At 59.6% G+C, this 20173-nt stretch overlaps 1 protein-coding gene and 1 long non-coding RNA gene across 2 annotated transcripts; one reads left to right on the top strand and one right to left on the bottom strand.

Moving 5' to 3' along the window:
• Window positions 1-1194: 1194 nt before the first annotated feature.
• ENGASE (endo-beta-N-acetylglucosaminidase) lies at window positions 1195-10036 on the bottom strand. Its single transcript, XM_045986466.1, is given in 15 exon segments — window positions 1195-1551; window positions 1553-1771; window positions 1922-2036; window positions 2365-2473; window positions 2730-2878; window positions 3224-3414; window positions 3549-3657; window positions 3985-4088; window positions 4902-5067; window positions 5407-5555; window positions 6425-6582; window positions 7058-7206; window positions 8121-8322; window positions 8462-8526; window positions 9799-10036. Coding segments are annotated over 15 exon segments (2202 nt in total). The 5' UTR covers window positions 9903-10036; the 3' UTR covers window positions 1195-1338.
• Window positions 10037-10213: 177 nt separating this feature from the next.
• On the top strand, window positions 10214-14317 carry LOC123929620. Its single transcript, XR_006815939.1, has 3 exons — window positions 10214-11634; window positions 12296-12404; window positions 13707-14317. It is a non-coding gene; the product is annotated as an uncharacterized LOC123929620 (long non-coding RNA).
• Window positions 14318-20173: the final 5856 nt, after the last annotated feature.

Genomic DNA, 20173 nt, shown 5'->3' with positions numbered 1-20173 from the left:
CCTGAGTTCTGGACAACCAGGAGCGGTGTGGCTGCACTGCCGCCTGGTGGCCGCTCCCCTCCCTACAAGGCAGGGGCAAGGCTGAGGACTGGGGCTTGCACCCAAGGACAGCCAAGAGGCGGGACCCCGAGCTGGGAGGGTCATGGCCCTTGGCACGGCTTCATGTCGCATAGCACAGGTGGAGGGCAGAGAAATGGGTATCCCCCCCATCAACGGCCCTGTGAGACGCTGGGGTAAGACCCCCAGAACAAGGGACCCTGCTCGGGCCAAGGACAGAAGCTGGGCGACGCAGCGGAGAACCCCAGGCTATGGGGGGGAGGGCGCCCACCCCCTGGAGGCCAGCACGGTGGCCCAGGGGTCACCGGGGAGCAGGGTGGTCAGGGGGAGCATCTCTGGCTCACTCACCCCATCCTCTCCTCCCTAGGCAGAGCCTCTGGCTGGCCTCAGCCCAGGGAGAGGGGAGGAAGGTGCTAGAAGACAGAGGAGGAGGCAAGACAGGAACGGGGCCCAGTGGAAAGGGTTCTCAAGGCACCTGTGCTCACGGGGGCCTTGGCGCCACCCCACCCCACCCCCGCCCCGGGAGAGGCTGAGGGAGGAGGACAGGAAGGAGCAGATGGCCAGAGTTCCCACTGCAAGGCTGGGCTAGGCTGCAGCCCAGGGCCTTCCTGGGCCCTGGCCGGCCTCCCACTCCCCGAGCCTGGACAGCCTCGCTCCCTGCAGACACAGAGCCAAGGCCCACAGTCTGGCTCCGTGCAAGCTTCGCCAGTACCCACGGCCCAGAAGAGACACAGCAGGGCACGGGGCCGACGGGAAGTCTCTGCCAACAGCTCCGCTCACGGGACGGCACGCGGGGCCACCCACAACACGGATGGCCCGGACGAGGACGGCCCAGGGTGGGGTGTGCAGGCTGGTGCCGGCCGGGCCCCAGGCTCCCTAGTCCTAAGGGGAAGCAGATCAGCCCCCAGGGCACCACATCCCAGCTCCCTGCCACACTCGGCCCCCAGCCCTCACCCTGGGAATCGTTTCCAGGGCCTGCTGGGAGGCTTCCTGTCCCACGTAAGCCTGTCGAGTTAGGAAACACCCTTCGGGGAGCTGGTGACTAGTTTTCCCAAACCCCATCCCTCGCACCTGGGACTCTGTACTCCAGACAGGGATCAGACACAACAGAGCGCATTAACCTCAGGAAATCATCAGCCCAGTAGCCGGACTTCTTGGTTTTCCCGTCACCGGCGTCCAACACCGAACAGCCCAGCCGCGGCCACCTGGCACCCGTGGGCTCCCGCACACCGCGTGGGGCCCCGAGCCCGGAGGCGGGGAGACGCCGGCTTCGGCGCTGGCTCACAGCTGGGGCAGCGAGTAGAGCAGGGCTGCCCTGCCCCACTCGGCCTGCGGCACCAGGAACCCCTCCTTGGGGACGGGCTCCACCAGGAACTGCACTCGGCCGTCCCCGCCGGGCCCCGCGGCCGCCACCGGCAGCTCCACAACCCGGTACTGGCTGACGAAGGCCAGGCCCAGGAGCACGGGCTTGTCGGGCCCCGGCGGCCCCCCCGCGCGGAGAGCCCCCGCCGCTCCCCAGGAAGCAGTGGATCCGGAAGCATCGAACGGGGGAGAGGAGGCAGGACCAGTGCAGAGTGCAGCTGAGCCGCAGCCCGGCAGGGGCGCCCCCCTCCTCCTCCTCCTCCTCGGACGTGGCCCGCTGCCAGCGCACGCGGGACACGGTGACGGCCTGCACCCGGGGCAGCGGGCGGAGCAGGCTGTCGGCATCCACCACCTGCTGGGAGAGAGAGGGCTCGCCCTGACGCCCACCGGCGGGCCTGTGCCCGCCCCACACTCCCGCTCCTCGGCGACTCTGCCTCACTGGCCCGGGGCCTCCTGTGCGGCCACAGGCCCCTCCGCCCACGCGCCGCGCCCGGCGGCTCACCTGGATCTCCCCGAGCCTGCAGACGAAGCTCGCCTCCTCCCGGCTGCCCGCAGGCGGCGCAAAGCTAACGAGCAGGTCTCCCAGGAGGCAGCCCCGCAGGTTCACCTCGTAGCAGCTGGGGAAGGCGATGGGCCAGTCACAAGGCGCCCGCCTCCCCCAGCGCCTCGAGGCCAGCTGCTCAGAGGCCCCGAGCCATGGCGGGAACGGAGGGCCCACTGCGGCCGGCGGGAACCCCAGACGGAAAGGCATGGCCATGACCGCTCCCAGCAACCTCCCGGGCTCGTGTCCCCGCGCTGCCCCGAAACCTGGGGGTGTCGGCCAGGGCCCCTCCAATCCCTCCAGTTCTGGGGCTTCTCAACCCAGGGCCCCTCCCTCCAGCCCCCCCCGCCCCCAGCAGGCAGCCCTCCCTGGCTGGAGACCCAAAAGGCAGAGAAAGGACTCACCGCTGGACCCAGCCCCCACGGAGCTGTTGGCCACAGCGGCCCACCCATCTGGCCAGCTTGGTGGGGGGCACCCGGAGGGGCCGAAGGTTGTGCCTTGAGCTGGTTTCTGCTGGGGGAGGAGACCCAGGACTTGAGAATGAGAAGAACCCAAAGGAAACCGCAGAGAGGCGTCCACTGAATGGAGCGGGGGTGGGGGGAGGCCCGGAGGCCAACAGACCCCCTGCTGGCACCAGGGGCTCACGGCCCGCCCGAACCGGCTCTCTGTTCCCCCTGTGGGGAAGAACGGGCAGAGCCTCCCCAACCCCCTCCCCGGGGTCTCAATGCCACAGTGGGGCCACAGGACGCCGGAGCCCTACACCTCTCACCATTCAGCATCCAGAGGCCACCCACGTGGCAGCTGCCTGCGTCCCCCGTGGTGAGCTCCAACGCCACCTCGACAGCCGAGGGCCCTTCTAGCTTATACACCAAGGACAAGAAGATTTTGGGAGGCGCGGGCACCTGCAGAGAGAACAGCCTGCCGGAGGGGGGCCGGGGTGAGCTCGTGCCAGGTCTCAAGGCGTCGGACCCACAGAACCAGCAGAGCGTGGTAGCTGGGGGGACGGGAGCTGTTCTGCGGGGACGGGCGAGAACATTCTGGAGACTGACGGCAGTGACGAGCAAACACTCGAGCTACAGTACACGTTCGGAAATGCCTAAGACGGTAAATGGTACATCACGTGCTTTCTACCACGAGAGCCCCCTCGGTTCTGTCTTCCGGCCTCCTTCCGGCCGCCGTGGCCCACCCACCCAGGAGAGTGAGGGAGAGGGGCAAGGGGGACGCAGATGATGTCACAGATCTGTCCCCCGCTCACTCACCTACCTCACGGCCACGGGTCCGACCTCGGGCGGAATCACCCCACGGAGGAGCAGGGAGCTGCCCCCGTGCCAGGCGTCCGCCAGGCAGCAGCTCGTCCTCACCCAGCCCCGGCTGTCCCCTTCCAGCCTGTGCTCCGCAAACAGGGGCTGGATCTCCTGGGCGCTTGGGTGGTACCAGGGCCCCACCGCCTCCTCCTGGAGGACAAGGCCGGGTGAGGGAGGGTCGGGGGCCGACCGGGCCCGCCATCTCTCCCACACCCGGAGCCCCCCACGTGTCCCAGGTGAGACCAAAGCCGAACACCAGGAAGCCCACTGGGAAGCCCGCGCACCTGTCCGTAGCTCACGCGCCGGGTCCCCATGCCCAGGCAGAAAGAGGTGGCGAAGGGCAAAGAGCAGATGCTGTGTGTGGGCAGGTGGCGCTCCAGCAACGCCCAGAACCTGCAGGGAGAGGTGCAGGGGACCCCAAACTCACTCTCGGCATTTCAGGGCCCCTGCGTCCCTCCCAGAGTGAGCCCCCCCGCTGAAAGTGTGGGGACGCAGGTCTGCAGGGGGTGGCCCCCCGGGGTCCCCAACCCTCACCCCTCCCGCGTGGGTTGCCAGGACCCTCCCGCTGGCTTCCCTCGAACGGGCCCCCCCCGCCCCGCCCGATGTGCGCGGGGAAGGTCCGTGGGGAGCAAGGCCTGAGCTATCCTGGGAAACCAGAGAAAATGCCAGAGCCCCCATCTGGCCAACACCAAGCCCCTGCCTGGGACGGGCAGGACTCACTTGTCCTGGTTCTGGAAGAAATCCTTCTTCTCCAAACACTCGTACACCCAGCCAGGGGCAAAGAGAGCCGCGGAGAAGCCGTACTTCCGGATCAGCTCCAGCGACTGGGGAGACAGCAGTCAGGGGACAGCGCAGCCTGGCCTGCCAGGCCTCCCGCCCAGCCCCGAGGGCGGCCCCAAGCCCAGCAGCTCTTCAGCCTGCTGCAGGGGAAGAAAGGCCGTGGGCGGGCCGGGGCCTGCTCCGGGGGCCTGCACGTGCCTCTCCCTGGCTCTACCTCTCCTCGCGTTACCACACTCAGAGCAGGTGGAGAGAATCTTCAGTTATTGGATTAATTTACTCACTTAGAGCATAATTAACGAGCAGGAGCATCCCCGTGGCACCAGGGAAGGGGCAGGACGGCCGGCCCGGGAGACGAGCCGACTCCCTGTCCATCCCTCACCGGGGCCTCGGCCCCCGCAACCCCCTCTTGTCTCTCCTCACTGCCGACAGACTCGCCTTGCCAGAAAAAAATCTCACTAGTTATTAAACCACCAAATTCCCCAAACTGGCTTTTTTACCGGGTCCTGGTCCCTGAGCTGCCTGTGAATGGGTGCGCTGCCAGGGCCCCCCAAGCCCACCCGGTGCTCTAAGCCCCCAGCTGGGCGCCCGTCCGCACCCACTGTCCAGGAAGAAGGAATGGCTCGCTAGAGCGCCGGGGTCCGCCCAGCTGCTTCTGTCCATCTACACCCACAGAAAAAGCAGCGCCTGATGGCAGGAAGGGGCTGGAAGTGAGGGTTCCAGGGCACAGCCTGCCCTTGAGGCATCAGCCATGAGTCCTGAGCCCCAGCTTCCCTGCTCTGGGAAGAACAGGGCCTTTCCCTTGAGCACAGATGGGAACGGAAGGTCCCACCTCCCCAGCCCCCAGGGCCGACACCCACCTTGTGCGTGTCGAACTGGCCTCCCACGACGTTGCTCCGCGCGAACACGTCCACACCCACATACACGTCGGCGCGGCGCCCCCCCGCCGGCCCCCGCATCCGCTCCAGGTGCTCCTCCCGCCAGTTGTAGTTGGTGAAGAAGCCGTCGCAGGCGTCGAAGAAGACCCTGCAAGGCGGTGGCGAGGCAGGGCTGAGAGGCCGGGACCCACAGAGGCCCAGGGGCCGCCCACCCTGGGGGTCCTCCTCCTTGCCCTTCCGAGGCGCACCTCCATCCCAACCCCCAGACTGGGCTGCCTCCAGGCCCACAGCACGGCCTGCTCCGGAGCGCGGGGGCCCCGCTGGGAGCGCATGGCCCGCCGCCCGCGTCACAGGTCATCTCCGCTGGCGGCCGGTGTCTCCGACTCTGTCCCCGGCCTCTCCGACCCAGGCAGCCGTGCGCCCCAGGCCCCGGGAGGCGGACGGCACCCCCGCCCCCAGCCCGCGCAGCCCAGAGGGCCGCCCTCACCGGTTGAGCTGGTTGAGTTCGTCCTGCCACTTGAGCTGCCCGCTGCTCACCACACTGTCGTACCACAGCACCAAGCCCCCGGGCACCCGCTGATGCAGCTGGGCGCTCAGGTAGCGCAGGAAGTGGGGCACGTTGCCCACCGCGGCCGGCTGCAGAGGGAGGCGGAGCAGACCCGCGGTGAGGTCAGAGGTGTCCCGCGCAGCACAGACGGGAGGCTGCTTAACCCCAGGGGCAAACACAGACTCCAAAGAAGCCCCGGTCCCTGGAGCCCCACAGCCATGGAGGGGAGGGTCCAGCCAGATGTTTCCCACTGTCCTGCCTTTCTTTTTTTCTCTTTTTAAAAGATTTTATTGATTCTAGGGGCGCCTGGGTGGCTCAGTGGGTTAAGCCTCTGCCTTCGGATCAGGTCACGATCTCAGGGTCCTATGATTGAGCCCCGCATCGGGCTCTCTGCTCAGCGGGGAGCCTGCTTCCTCCTCTCTCTCTGCCTACTTGTGATCTCTGTCTGTCAAATAAATAAATAAAATCTAAACCAAAAAAAAAAAAAAAAAAGATTTTATCGATTCTAGAGAACCCCAAGCAGTGTCTCTGCTGAGCGTAGAGCCCGACATGCAGCCTGATCCCACGACCCGGAGACGGTGACCTGAGCCGAAGAGAGAGCCGGACGGGCCGCAGGCTGAGCCCCGCAGGAGCGCCGGCTGTCCTTCCTTTCGGAAGCAGGAGGACACGGCCCAGCAACAAAGAAAAGATAAAACTCCAGGAAAGGGGAGTGCGGAGCCAAGGACAGCCGCACGCGTGGCCCCAGCAGAGCAGACGGAGGAGGAGGAAAGGGACGCCTTGAAGGGGCAACAGGGCAAAGCTTAGCCAACCAGGGATTCTGGACACGGTCCCGGAGAAGGTTCTGTCTCTCAGCAAAGGGACACAGGTATCACTTAACCCGCCACAGTGACACCGAGGAAAGCGACGGAGGGACAGCGCGGGGCCTGGGCTGGGCAAGTGCCAGGAGGGCTGTGCTCACACTCAGAGAGTTCTCGATGTTGACCAGCCAGCCATCGAAGCGGAAGAACTGGGCGATGAGGACCAGCTGGTCGGCCACGGCTCGGTACGAGCGCTCGTCCCCAGCCAGAAAGGCTTCACAAAGCTGCGCACCGTCTTTCCACTCGGTGATGAAGGTCCCTACCAGGACGGAGAGAAACGAGGGCAGGCGAACCCAGCAGTTAGGAAAGTGTGGCTCTCGCAAGAGCACAGCAGCCCGGCCTGCAAGCTCGTTACACACTCCCACGCCCGGCCGTCCCAGACACCTGCGGAGTCACAGGCCCCGTGGGCCGACCCGGCGGTCGGTGAAGAGGCCAACCGCTGACGCGGGTGCGGGGGAAGAGAGCCGCGCCCACGGACCGGCCACCTGTGGCCTGCAGGCCACGTCCACCCGCTACCCCCCCCTTCATAAACACAGCCCATCTGTTTGCCTGTTGTCTACGGCTGCACTGTCTTGGTTAGGACAGTGACCCAGTGGCCTGGTCCCTTCCGGAAGTTGGCTCTTGCCTGTGGTAACTGATCAAGGCAGCCCCAGGCAAGGAGCGCTTCGCCCCCAGAAGGCTTCTCGGTGCTGGTCACTGACGAGTGAGTGGGAGGCGAGCCCCGGGGGTCTTACCCAGCACGCAGACCCCATGCCGATGGGCAGCGTTGGTCCAGCCCACGGGGGGGATGGTCACGGTGTGGTGGCTGAAGTACACGAAGATGTCGACGCACTGCCAGTGGTAGAAACAGTAGGGGCTGCGCGCCGCCGAGCCCTGGATGAACCTGCGCAAGACACGAGCAGTCGGGACCCAGGACACGGGCACCCCAGGAAAGCTCCTCTTTGGTCCCGGCCAGCGACTGGGAGTCTGGCTTCGCACCAGGCGTGGCGTAGACCCCGGGTAGAGCGAGAAGCGGGACTGCACCTCGTCCCTGAGATCAAGAGGTCTTAAGGGAAACATCTTCCCCAGGCCGGGCCGGTGGTCACTGCTGGACCCAACGGCTGAGCGTTGCCAGCCTGGACAAAGACGGGACAGGAGGAAAGCGAAGTGGCGGGGCTCAGGCAAAAGCTCCAGGCGCCTGGCGTCCCCGTGCGGCCCCTGCACCGTTCCTGCAGAGCGGTCTCCCTACACCCAGTGCTGGACTGGTCACCATGAGCTGCACCCAAGACGTCGCCTCCTGCCTCCGCTCGTCCCTTGGTGGCCAGTTCGGACTAGGCCTTCCCATCTGTCGTTCCCTCCAGGACTGTCTTACAGACGTCTGAGACCTCTAAGTGGCCCGCGCGGCAACTCTGGAGGAAGCGTCCCCTGGCTGGGAGGGTCACAGCTGAGCATCCGGAACTGATGGGCCGAGGACAGTCAGAGCTAAAGGGGTCCGGGGAGGACCACGGCTCTGGCCCAGGAGTGTGGAAAGGCTGCCAGCTGCTGGACCCGCCCCGCACACCAGATTTTAAGGGCATGCAGTCCCCGGAAGCAAATGGTGTCAGGCCTGCCAGAGGCCCCAGCTTTGACCTGACCCAGGTCCTTTAGAGATAACACCGGAGGCCTGGGCGTCTCACCCAGTCAGGGCAGTCTGGTCCAGAGACCCCCCCCCCCCCAGTGCTCTCTGCCGTGCAGCTGTCCCTCTCCCTGCCTCTTTCCCCTCCAGCCCCATCCCAGGCAACAGAATAAACATCGGGCGATGCCGTCGCAAAGGCTTACTTGTCATCGAGATACCCGCCCATCATGTCATGGCACAGCAGGGTCCGGGGCCTCTGGCTGCTCAGGGGGGGCTGCCGGCACTCGGAGGGTTCCAAGGCCACGTTGAAGCTGTCCTCCACGTCAGGCGTCCACGCCAAGAGTTCCTCCAGTGAAGAGAAGTAGAAACTGACAGGTTTGGTGGTGTCCTTGTCATAATATCTAGCTGGTCAGAGGACGGGAAAAAGAGGAATGATTAGATGCTTTGACAACAACCCAGAGAGAAAAAACCAGACCGGGGGGGGCCTGCCCCAAAGCCCCAAGAGTGAACACGGAGACAGCGTTCCGAGCCTCTGTCCTCTCACCTGGCAAAGGCTCTGGGGTAAAACTGACCACTTCACGAAAAACGGCTTCTTCTGGCTCCTCAATTCTAAGCAGAGAGGAAGTTTAAAAAAAAAAATTTTTTTTTAGGGAAAAGCATGAAGAAAAGAATGCTGACAAGCACATGCCCCAGGCGCGTGCAGACTGGCCGAGGGGAGGGAGTACTGCTCTCGGACTTATATTCTGAACGCAAATTATGGAAATACACATTGAACCAAAGGGGCGAGTGGGCGCCGTCTTCCTGCAGCCGCCCGTGTTGGCGCCACCGCCGGCCCTCCGCCCGGACCCCGGACCCCGGACACCGGGGGCTCCTCCTACAAATAAACTCCCAGCCCCCCTGCAGAGACCAGAGTCTGACTTCACACCATCCACAGGTTCTGCCCTGGCCCAGGGGCCGGAAAAGTTACAGAACTAGAGAGCTCCAGGGCCTGAGAGCGCAGGGCCAGGGCCACACTCTCTCTCCGGCCTGTGTTTCCGTGGGTGTGTCCCGTGGAACCCACACTAAGTCCTCAGCTGTCCTGGTAAATCCAAACTGGCTTTATTTTGTAAGTAGCTATCATCATGCAGGCGTGAGAAGACACTCCAGCGGCCGTCTGTTGGCCGCCGGCTTCAGCGTGGAAATTCTCTCAATCTCCGCACACCCGGGCCACTTCCTGTGACTTTCGTGGGGGACCCTGCAACTGGCTAGGTGGGTGGAGGGTCAGGGACATTCAGGCCTCACGAGAGCACAAGAGCGATGGAAAACGTTTCCTTTGGAACTCCGTCCCACACCCTGCTGTCCTTCGCGCCCCCCCCACCCCGCCCAGCGCCCACGGGGCACCTGCGAGCCCGCCCAGCATTCTCACCCCTGCGGCCGCAGCCAGTCCGCGGCCATCCCTGGCCAGTCGGAAACAGCCCTGGTCTCCCTCTGGGGCGGGGGGGGGGGGGGGGGGGGGGGGGGGGGGGGGTGTTGAACACTGGGGACGCTGTTTCCAAGCACGCCGTCCGGTGCGGGTGACCCCCGGTGAGCCAGTGCCCCCCACGGAGCCAAGCGCGGGCTGCGACGGCCTCGCCGCCCCTTCCGTGCCTCTGAGCCTGCGCCCGCTCTGTTCCTTCCACTCGCACACCCTTCCCCCGTCCGCCACGTGCTCCTGCAGACCAGCTCGGCTGCCCCGCTCCGGGCGCGACCCCCTTCCGGGCCAGCGAGGGCGCCAATGCCACCCGCCCGCCCCGCCGCGCCGAGCCCCCGCGGCCGGCGACCGAGGGCAGCCCCACCCGCCGCACGCGCGAGGACCCCGAGGCTCCCCGCCCACGACTACGGCCGCCGCCGGCCCCCGCCCACCTCCTCCGCGGTCGCCGCGGCCGCGGCCGCCGCTCCGGCTCCTCCGGGATCGTGGGCGCCCTCTTGCGCGCCGCCGCGCGGGTCACCGGCCCAGCCGCCTCCATCACGCTGCCGCTCCCTCCGCCGCCGCCGGCCAATCGCAGGCCGAAGCCCGTCCCCGCCTCCGGCCTCCGGCCAATCGCAGGCCAGAGCCCGCCCCGCCCAATGGAGAGACCGCGCGGTACGGCTGCCCCGCCCCGTCCGGTCCGCGGACTCGCTGCGCGCACTCTGAGCTCCGCCGCGGGTGGCGCGGGCTTTGTAGCCGGAGGGAGGCCTGGGGGCGGGGCTCGGGGCGGGGCGGCGGGGCTCGGGGCGGGGCTCGGGCGGGGCCGCGGCTGCGCCGGCGCCCTGGCTTCCGCAGCGTGGTCCCCCCTGCCCTCGGTGCCGCAGCGCCGCGTCCCGAAAGCTGCGAAGTCGGCGAGCTGCGGCAGTTAGGTTCGGTTCGTCTGACCCCGTTCAAGGGCGATCTTCCGGAGGAGATGAAACCCGGAGTCTCGGTCGGGTGTGGACACGGACAAGAGCTCCAGTTAGCGGAGCGCTCGGACGGACGGTGCAGCCAGTTTAAGGACGACGAAGGGGAGGCCCGTGTCCAGACGCGGAGCGTTGCAGGACGCACCCACGCGCAGGCACAACTGGCTTTCCTGCGGGGCGGGGGTTGGGAGATCCCGAACCCCGCAGAGACCACCTGCACCCCCTAAAAGAGACGGAGGCCAGAGCCTCCGGTGGGACGGCCGGTGGACACTGCGTCGTGCTTCCCCGAGGCACGGGTTTTTCCTGCACCCCAATCTGTGCTCCGAGGCTGTCTCCCCGGTGGCCGTCCCCAGCATCCTGGGTAAACGCGCAGGGAGGGGCGGCGCAGCGGGGCCGGTGGTGCAGGAGCTCCTGGCTCCGGGGTCCCAAACGGACCGGCTCAGCCACTGCCCCTGACAGAATCCAAAGGCAGAGACGGGTGGTGGGGAAACGAGAAGGGATCTGTTTCCACAAGGCCCGCTGAAGACAGCGTCTCAAAGACTGTCTGCAAAGCGCTGAAAACGCTGCAAGGGTTAAATGAGGACAGTGTGGGACGAGGGTGGGTGGGTGCGCGCAGGTGGGCAGGGAAGGCCAGACTGACCACTGTCTTGGGGTTGATCACACGTGGCCTTGCTGGCTCAGGACAGTCCTTATAGCTTAAGGGGGTAGTTTCTGTTTCCTACCACGGGATACTATGCCCACAGGGTCTTTTGCCTGAGTTAGGAGATAAGCCACAAGGAAGAATTTAATCAGAAAGTACAGACCGAGGTCAGAATAGAGGTGGTTGACCTTCTCTTTCAGAAGCAGGAAGTCCAAGAAGGCCAGATGTGGGACTGGGGCCCACGCACCAATCTTGGGCTAGCCTGAGGCTCTCCTCACTCTGCCACCAAAACCCCTTAGTGCAGCTGGGAGTGTCCAGCGCTGGGCTGTGGGTGCTGCCCAACCCAGGTTGAGTGGGCCTCTTTATGATGCTTGCAGACTTTGAACTTTAGAAGGCCCCAAGCCTCCATCAACCCCAAGCCTCCATCAACCCCAAGCTTCCATCAACCCCAAGCTCCCATAAACCCCCAGCTTCCGTAAGCCCCAAGCTTCCATAAACCCCAAGCTTCTATAAACCCCAAGTGTTGGGGGGGGCGTTGATGAAGGCTGCCCCACTGCAGGGAGGGCAGGCCACTGTGGAGCAGGAGACCGCCGTGGTCCGAGGAGAGAACAGAGATTGCAAAGCCCTGGAAAGTTGGCCAGGAGAAGGGGGAGCAGGGCCACAAAGCTCGCTCCGGCTGTGATCAGGTGAGCACAGGCAATGGGAAGTCTTGATCTGGACTGTACTTAACCAGCGCTTGGCAAGGACTTATCTGCAGCTTTGTGATTACTAAATAAATCAACTTTTCCTCCTAACCGCCAAAACATAGTTCTTAGAGATATACTAAACAGCCCTTAGGTAATGCTCTGTTTCTGGGGGAAAATATATTTTCGGGTCTCTCTTTTCTGTCTGCACAGCACTGGCCTCTGGTCTGGAGGGACAGGGAAGAGCAGGTCTTGTGTTCTCCGTGGTGGCTCCAGCCTGCTGCCTTCCCGGCAGACCCTGTAGCTCCTGGTCTCCCTGGGGATCAGGACAAGCCTGGAGGTCCGCATGTCTGCCCTGAGGTCACATTGGTCCCTGCTGGAGCTCCAGCCCCCTCTGAGATCTGGCTGGGCCCCCTAAAACCTTAACCTGGTAGGATTTCCAGATAAAATCCAGGACATGTTCTCCACCACCACCCCCCCCCCCGCCTTCCGCACACGGCCTGCCTGTGTGGCTCCGGTCGTGGACTGGAGCTCACTGTCCGACAGTGCAGTGGCGAACGTGGGGTGCCTGCCCTCGCCGGGTCCCTACACGCACATGACACCCGTTTTCTCCTCCTGGAAATGTAGAGTGCTCTGGGTAAAGCTAATGTTCCTTTTAACCCAGTGCCCTGTGGGTCCCCTGCCTCCTGTACCTCAGAGACGCCCCTGCATTTCACCGATTTCCTCAGTCGGGCCTGTGACCTTCCAGATGTTGTAAAGCCTTTCACGCACAGGTAGGCACCTGCAGCATGATGTGTGGCTCATAAAAATGGTATCGTGATACACCGATTACTCCGAATCTTCTCCGCCCCCGCCGCAGACATATTTTTGAAGCCGAGCCGTGCTGATCTATGGGGCTCTAATACGTGCATTTGCACGTCGCTAAACACGTCGCCTCCTGAAGGCATCAGCGGCTGCTTACCCCGACCCGTCAGTGGGCGTGTCCACGACAAGCTTGCCTTTGCTTTCCTGTTTTTTGTTGTTGTTGTTTTTTTAAGATTTATTTATTTGACAGACAGAGATCACAAGTAGGCAGAGAGGCAGAGAGAGAGGAAGGGAAGCAGGCTTCCCGCTGAGCAGAGAGCCCGATGCGGGGCTCGATCCCAGCACCCTGGGATCATGACCTGAGCCAAAGGCAGAGGCTTTAACCCACTGAGCCACCCAGGCGCCCCTAATTTTAAAGATTTAAAAAAATATTTTTTTATTAATTTATTTGAGAGAAAGAGCACAAGCAGAGGGGAGGAGCAGAGCGAGAGGGAGAAGCAGACTCCACGCTGAGCGGGGATCCCGATGCGGGGCTCGATCCCAGGACACTGGCAACATGACCTGAGCCCGAGGCAGATGCTTCACCAGCGGAGCCACCCAGGCGCCCCGGTGTGCTCTGTTTCTCTTGAACTCTTTCAAGGTATCTCCTAGGATCGGCATTTCAGATCCAAGATGGTCAAATTGGCTATTTTCTCCTGTTGAGGGCTGTCCTAGCGTTAAGGTCAAGAAGATGTTCTCCTACGTTTTTAGCTAATAATTGTCACATTTAGGGGAGGGGTGTGTGTATTTTGGAGACTTATAACTTCCAGACGCCCCTGGGGGTAGGTCTTTAACATGTCATCTCCCTTTTTTGTTCTCTGGCCTGTTCAGATTTTCCTCTCTTCCTGGGCCAGCTTTGCTAATAAATGTTTTCCTAGAAAAGTGCCCATTTCATAGAGGTTTGCAAATGGGGGTATTAAGTCCTTTTCCTGATCATAGTTTTTCTTCTCTCGGTGATGCCGTCTCTTTAATTCCAATGTTGTTTATTTGTGTTTTCTTCTCTTTTTTTTCTTGCCACTTTTTGCCGAGGGGCGGTCTGTTTTATTAATCTTTTCAAAACACCAGCACTCGGGTCTGTTCTCTTTTTTGGTTTGTTTTCTCTTTCCCTAACCTCTGCTTGTATTTTCTTTCCTCTTATTTTCTTTGGACTTATTCTGTGCTTTTTCTGGTTTCAGAAGTGGACAGTTGGGTTCACTTATTTGTAAATCCTTCTTGTTTTCGTGCAAACGCAGCGGGGGGATGCACGTCTCTCCGAGAATGATTCCACCGCGTCCCGCCGGTGTCCTTAGGCAGCACTAACATTTCCATGGAGTTCTGAAGACGACGCGAATTCCGTTCGCTTCACCCTGTGCCATCCAGACGGCCAAGGATTTTGCTGCAGGAGGATTCATCAGTCTCATCTGCTGTGATGATTACTTTCCTGTGTTTTTCAAAATGTACTTCCCTACCCCAAAGACACGACCGCGGGGAACACTCCGCCCCGGTTGTTTTCTAGAAGCGCTACTGTTGTGCCTTTCACCTTCAGGCCTGCAGCCCAGCTGGAGTCACCGTTTACGACGGGGGAGGGGGGCCACACGGATCCCCAGTCATTCTGTGGTTTGTGGAAAGACTCGCCTAGGGCCAGTGCTCTGCAGGGCTCCTTTCTGGAAACTGAGTGTCCATACGTGCTTGAGTCTGCTTGGGGTCTGTGATGTTGTGACTTGAGAGTAATAAACGCCTACTTGGGGGCGGGGTGCCTGGGTGGCTCAGGGGGTGGAGTGTCTGTCTGCCTTCAGCTCAGGTCATGATCTCAGGGTCCTGGGATCCAGAGTCCGGGGTTGAGCTCCCTGCTGCGTGGGGAGTCTGCTTCTCCCTCTCCCTCTGCCCTTCTCCCTCACCCTCTTCTTGCTCTTTTTCTCTTCTGTCAAATAAATAAAACGTTTAAAAAAAAAAAAAGAGTGTATATTTGGTCTTCATTTCTGGCACAGAGCTCCTAAACCCTTGGAAATTTCCTGAGTGTAGGAGCCCTAAAGGTGTCTTTTGTTATTCATAATAAGCGCCTTTCAACCACACCAGACTTTATGTCAGGGGAACCGACTTCCCAGACTTTTGGAAAGCCCCTAAGCTCAGGGGATGGGGGGCGGGGGGTGGTTGGCTTGACCTGGAGCCCACCTCCATGAGAGGGCGGAACGTTCGAGACCACCCCCCACACCGCCCAGGAGGGGAAAAGGACTGACCCTGAGCTCATCAGCACCAGACCATGATGGAATCAACCGTGCCTGTAGAATGACGTCTGCACACAAACCCCCAAGCTCCAGGCTTGGGAGAGCTTTGGGGTTGGTGACCCCGGGGAGGTGCTGGGAGGGCAGCACGCCTCCCCCCTCCCAGGGAGCGCACAGAACCCCTGCACCCCTTCCCACATCCTCTGCCCTTTGTACCTCTTCCATCTGGCTGTTCCTGACTGTCCGCTTTGATGATATGAATCTCGTCCACATCCAGCCCTGCCTCGGCGTTGCCTTCTCGGGGGCCGAACACCAGCACACGGCCCGCAGGTTTGGGCGTTATATTGTCTGAATGATGTTCTGTAGGTCTCCGTACGGACGTCCTCCACGCCTCCTGTTAGATCTACCCCAGCAGTCAGCGACGTGTAAGCGGCATCTCTGCCGGGTTCCATGTGTACAAACTCTCTTCCCCTCCTCCCGCGGAGGATGGAGTCTGCACCCGCTTCTCCGGGCTGGCAGGCGGAATATGGCTCCGCCGGAGCTTGTGAATCTGGGTCTGGAAAGGCCGTGCGGCTTCCGGCCCTGCCCTCTAGGCCCCCTGTGCTAAGAGCACCTGTGGAGGGGGGATGGGGAGATGGGATGGAGGACAGCGCAGGAGAGAGAGCGCGAGCCCCATGGGCCCCGGCGTGGGCCACCTGCCCCAGCCCTACGGCGGACCCCGCCAGGGAGCCCAGCGAGGCCAGCGGAACGGAGCACCGGGCCACCCTCCAGACTCACGAGAAACACGGAGTTGTGTGTCCGTTTACGATACCGAGTGTTTTCAGTGTTTGTTACGTGACAAATGACAGCGGATCCAGCGTTGGCTTTCAGATTTCGTCGTCTGCTTGCGGCCAGTGCGGCGGCCGAGTGTCTCGCCCCCACAGCCTTCCACTACGGTTACCTGCACGTTCTTCGGGATCTTCTGTGTCGTTCCTCAACTGCGAGTAACGGCAATTGTCTTTCCTCCTTTTCGTTCCTCACCTGCTGCACTGACTCCCCTTCCTTACCGCACCGGGCGAGACCTCCAGAGCAAGTCCTCGGAGGGTCCCTGCCTTGCCCGCAGTCTCCGAGAGGGAGCTTTCCACACTTCCCCTGGAGTTAGGTGTGTGCTGGCGGTTTTTCCGCAGCGGTGCTTTAGTAAGCAAAGGAACCCCCTGGGGCGCCTGGGTGGCTCCATCGTCAGGCGTCTGCCTTAGGCTCAGGTCATGATCCCAGGGTCCTGGGATCAAGCCCCGCAGGACCAAAAAAAAAAAAAGCAAGGGAACCCTGTCCCGCAGCAGGTTTATGGAGACCCTTACTTCCCGAATGGATGTTGAGTCTCATCAAACATGTTCCCTGTAAGTCACTGTTGATGTGCTAAAGCACACTGACTTCACCATGTTCTCCAAGCCTGCCTTCCCGCAATAAACCCGGTTTGCGTCTGACCCCCCCCTCCCCACGGTGCTCCCCCACCCCGGGGTGCTGGCATCAGCCCTATGATCGCCTCCCGAAACTGTGGAGGATATGCCCTTTGCTCTCCTCTGGGAGAGGCCAGAAGAGGATTAATTATGGTTGCTTGTGCGGAAACCTTTGGTAAAAACTCACGCGTAAAGCAATCTGAGCCACGAGCTGATTCTGTTCTAAGCTTTTCCGTTACCGATTCTGTTTGATTCTTTCCAGAGTCTTCAGATCTTCCCTTTCCTCCCGCATCACCGTTGGGAGTTGGGGTTTTGGGAAACAGGGAAGTGCTCATTTCATGTCATTTTCCGGATGCGTTACGGTGAAGTTGTCCCTAACATGCGCGTAGTGTTTCCCGTGTCTGTGGCATCTGGAGTGTTTCCTTTGTTTCTCTTCCTTTTGCATTGTTTTTTCCTTCTATCTTTGTTGTTTCCTTCCTCTTCCTTTCTTTGGGGCCATTCGATGCTCTTTCCCTAAGCTCTTGAAGTGAATGTTCATTTCACTGATTGCCAGCCTTTCTTCATCTCTGAAACGTAAGTGAAGGCAGCGCATTGAACATGGCTTTACGCCATTGCACAGGTTTTGATCCATTGTGGGTTTTTTTTTCCATTTTAATTAATTTCAAAATATTTTCTAATTCCCTTGTGATTTGTTTTTTTAATCCATGGGTTATTTCAACCCATGGATTGGGTTGTTTGTTTATGTTTCTTAACTCCCACACATACGGGGGTGCCCTAATTTGCTCTCTGTCATGGATTTTTATCATCACTGAGTTATATACTCGAGTATACAACTGGATAGATGCAGAGAAAATACTCTGTATCATTCAGTCCTTTGAAAGTAAAACTTGTTTTATGGCTAAAACCAGGTCTTTTTTTTTTTTAAGATTTTATTTATTGGACAGAGATCACAAGCAGGCAGAAAGGCAGGCAGAGAGAAAGGAAAGGAAGCAGTCTCCCTGCTGAGCAGAGAGTCCGATGCGGGGCTCGATCCCAGCACCCCGGGATCATGACCTGAGCCGAAGGCAGAGGCTTTAACCCACTGAGCCACCCAGGCGTTCCCCAGGTCAGTTTTTTTAAAATAAGCCATGTGTGCCAGAAAAGATGGTGCATTTTGCAGTTGGTGTTCTATAAATGACCATTAAGTAGATTTTCTTACCATATTTCTCAAATCCTCTATTTATTGATTTTTTTAAAGAAAAGGATTATTCTAGGGGCTCCTGGGTGGCTCAGTCATTTGAGTGTCCTGACTCCTGATTGAGGCTCAGATGATGATCTCAGGGTCATGGGACCGAGCCCCAGTCCGGCTCTGTGCTCAGCACGGAGACTGCTAGAGATCTTCTCTCTCCCGCTCCCTCTGCCCCTTCCCATGCTTGCACGTGCACTCACTCTCTCTCTCTCTCTCTAAAATAAATAACTAAATCTTTTTTAAAAATGTGATTATTCTACCAGCTACTGAGAAGGGTGTGATACAATTTCCCATCATGATTCTGCATTTGTTTTTTCCTCTTCATTTACCTTTACGTGTTTGGAGGGTGTGTTATTAGGCGCGTGTAGATTTTAAATTTACCTTCTCTCTTCCTGGTGAATTGACTGAACAGTCATAGTGAAATGACCACCTTTGTTTCTTTCTGGTAACACTTCATGCATTGATGTTTACTTTGTCTGATGTGACAGTTTTCTGGGGGGGTTGGGTTCTCTTGTTTTTTTAGAGAGAGAGTGAGACAGAATGCGTGCACACGTGTGAGCAGGGTAGGGAGAGGGAGAATCTTTTTTTTTTTTAATTTTATTTATTTCTTTGACAGAGAGAGAGGCATACAAGCAGGGCGAGTGGGAGCGGGAGAAGCAGGTTTCCCGCCGAGCAGGAAGCTCAACGCAGGGCTCGATCCTAGGACCCCAGGATCTCGACCTGAGCCGAAGACAGCTGCTTAACCGACTGAGCCACCCGGGCACCCCCCAAGTCATATTTTTTTTTATATGCACAGGAACTATTTGTTTAGAGTTACCACCCAATTTACCATTTTGTTATTCATGTCCACGTTTCTGACCTTCCCCCTGGGATCCCATTCACTGTGCAGGTTTGCAGTCAACAACAGCTCCCAGGTTTTGTTTGCTTGAAAGCGTCTTGATTTTTTATGCCGTCCCAGGGAACTTTAGATCAACAACTATATCACTTTTTAGGTCTTCAAATGCGCCATTCCACTCTCACTCGGCTGCCGCTCCTTCTGCCCAGAGGTCAGCTGTCAGGCTCATTAGCGCTCCTGGGAAAGAAAACATTCCCCCTTCCCGTGGCTAAGCTTTCCTCTCTCTGTCTTTGGTTTGTAGTGGCTCCCCCCGCACCCCCTCCCGCCCCTGTGTCTATGCTGGGTGCGCCCTTGGTTTCATTCATGCTGCTGGGATTCACTGAGTTTCTCAAGTCTGTGCCTTTGTGACTTTCATCCATCAGGTGAAATTCTCAGCCACTTTCTTCTCAAATATTGTTTGTGTAACATTTTTCCATTTCCCCTTCTGGGACCCCCCCGCCCTGTGAATACGCGCTCCACTCTGTATCTCCCCTCCCTTCATCTCTCCATGCTTCTTTCTGAATATCTTCTGATTTATCTTCTAAGCCGCCGGTTTTTCCCTTCAACTCTGTACAACATGCGGCACGCTGAGTCACAGAGCGCTTCGTGTCTCTTCTTCTGTTTCTCACTTCTGGACGTTCCCTTTGATTTAGTTTATTAATTAGTATGAGTTTCAAGTTCTCTGCCACAATTCTGTCTTACCTTTATCTCCTCCAGTGTAACGAGCACAGCTGTTCCAGTGGTTGACTGCGACAATGCACACTCAAGACACACGTATTGGGCATTTTTAGCGGGGAGGGTCGCGGACCAGATGGACGGCTCACTTGGTGGCTATCTCAACCACCGGAGCATGTTGCAGGAAGTCCCCGAGTTATCTAGAGTACACACACTTCTACTCTTACTTGTGAAAACCTCTAAAGTGGAAATTTCTTGTCCTCGCCTGACCATCAGCGTAAAGGGAAATGGGCTCTGCTCCATTCAGCCCTAGGAGGGGCTGGTGACCAGGGCCAGCTGGTGGAGGGCATCTGAGGTCACTGCTCCAGCTGTGTGGGGACATCAGAGAGAAAGGCATGGTCCTCAATTAGCTGTTCCTTGTGGAATGCTTCCCTTGGCACCTGAGTCAGCCTCCTGCGTTTGGATGATCTCATCCAACAGTTGGTTCCAGAACCCTTGTCAAATAAAGCTCTTGGAAGAACGAAGCCTGACAATCCCATCCCAACTCACTGAACCCTGGACCCCGGCCTCCTCCTGAGCCACACCCGGAATAATGAGACTGGCTCTGAAAGTCACCCGTCTGGAGCTCCAGGGCTCCCCAGGCCTCGACAGAGAAGGGCGAGGCATTCTAGTTGGCGTGTGAGCGTGTGTGTTTGTAACGGCCAGGGTATAATCTACACGACGTACGCTTTGCCCACTTCAAGGGTGCGGTTCTTGGTTTCAGTACGTTCAGGCAGTGGTATGACCACCCCATCGCCAGCTTTAGAACATTGTCATCCTCCGCAAAGAACACCCTGTCCCTGTTAGCGCTCACTCCCTGCCCCCACAGCTCTGCCCCTGGACACCTCTAATCTACTTTCTGTCTCTACGGATCGGCCAGATCAGGACATTTCACATCAGTGGAATCCTACAGCACGTGGTCTTTTGTGACTGGCTGCTTCCGCTCGCCGTGCTGTGCTTGAGGGTCGTCTGTCTTTATAGCTGAGTACTGTCCCGTCGCACAGACAGACCCCATTTTGTTCGTTTGTTCATCACCTGAGGAACATTTGGATTGTTTCCGCTTTTTTTTTTTTTTATTATGAATCATGCTACCAAGGACATTTGCCTGCAATGTTTTTGTTCCTTTCGGGGATCCACCTAGAAGTGGGCTCGCTGGGTCGCCTGCAGCTCCATGCTTACTGTTCTGAGGAAGCGCAAGGCTGTGTTCCGAAGCAGCAGCGTTTCCCTGGTGGCTAACGGCACGAGC

This window comes from Meles meles, chromosome 18 (genome assembly GCF_922984935.1).
Source record: "Meles meles chromosome 18, mMelMel3.1 paternal haplotype, whole genome shotgun sequence".
NCBI lineage: Eukaryota > Metazoa > Chordata > Mammalia > Carnivora > Mustelidae > Meles > Meles meles.
This window is presented reverse-complemented; position numbering and strand designations above follow the sequence as displayed.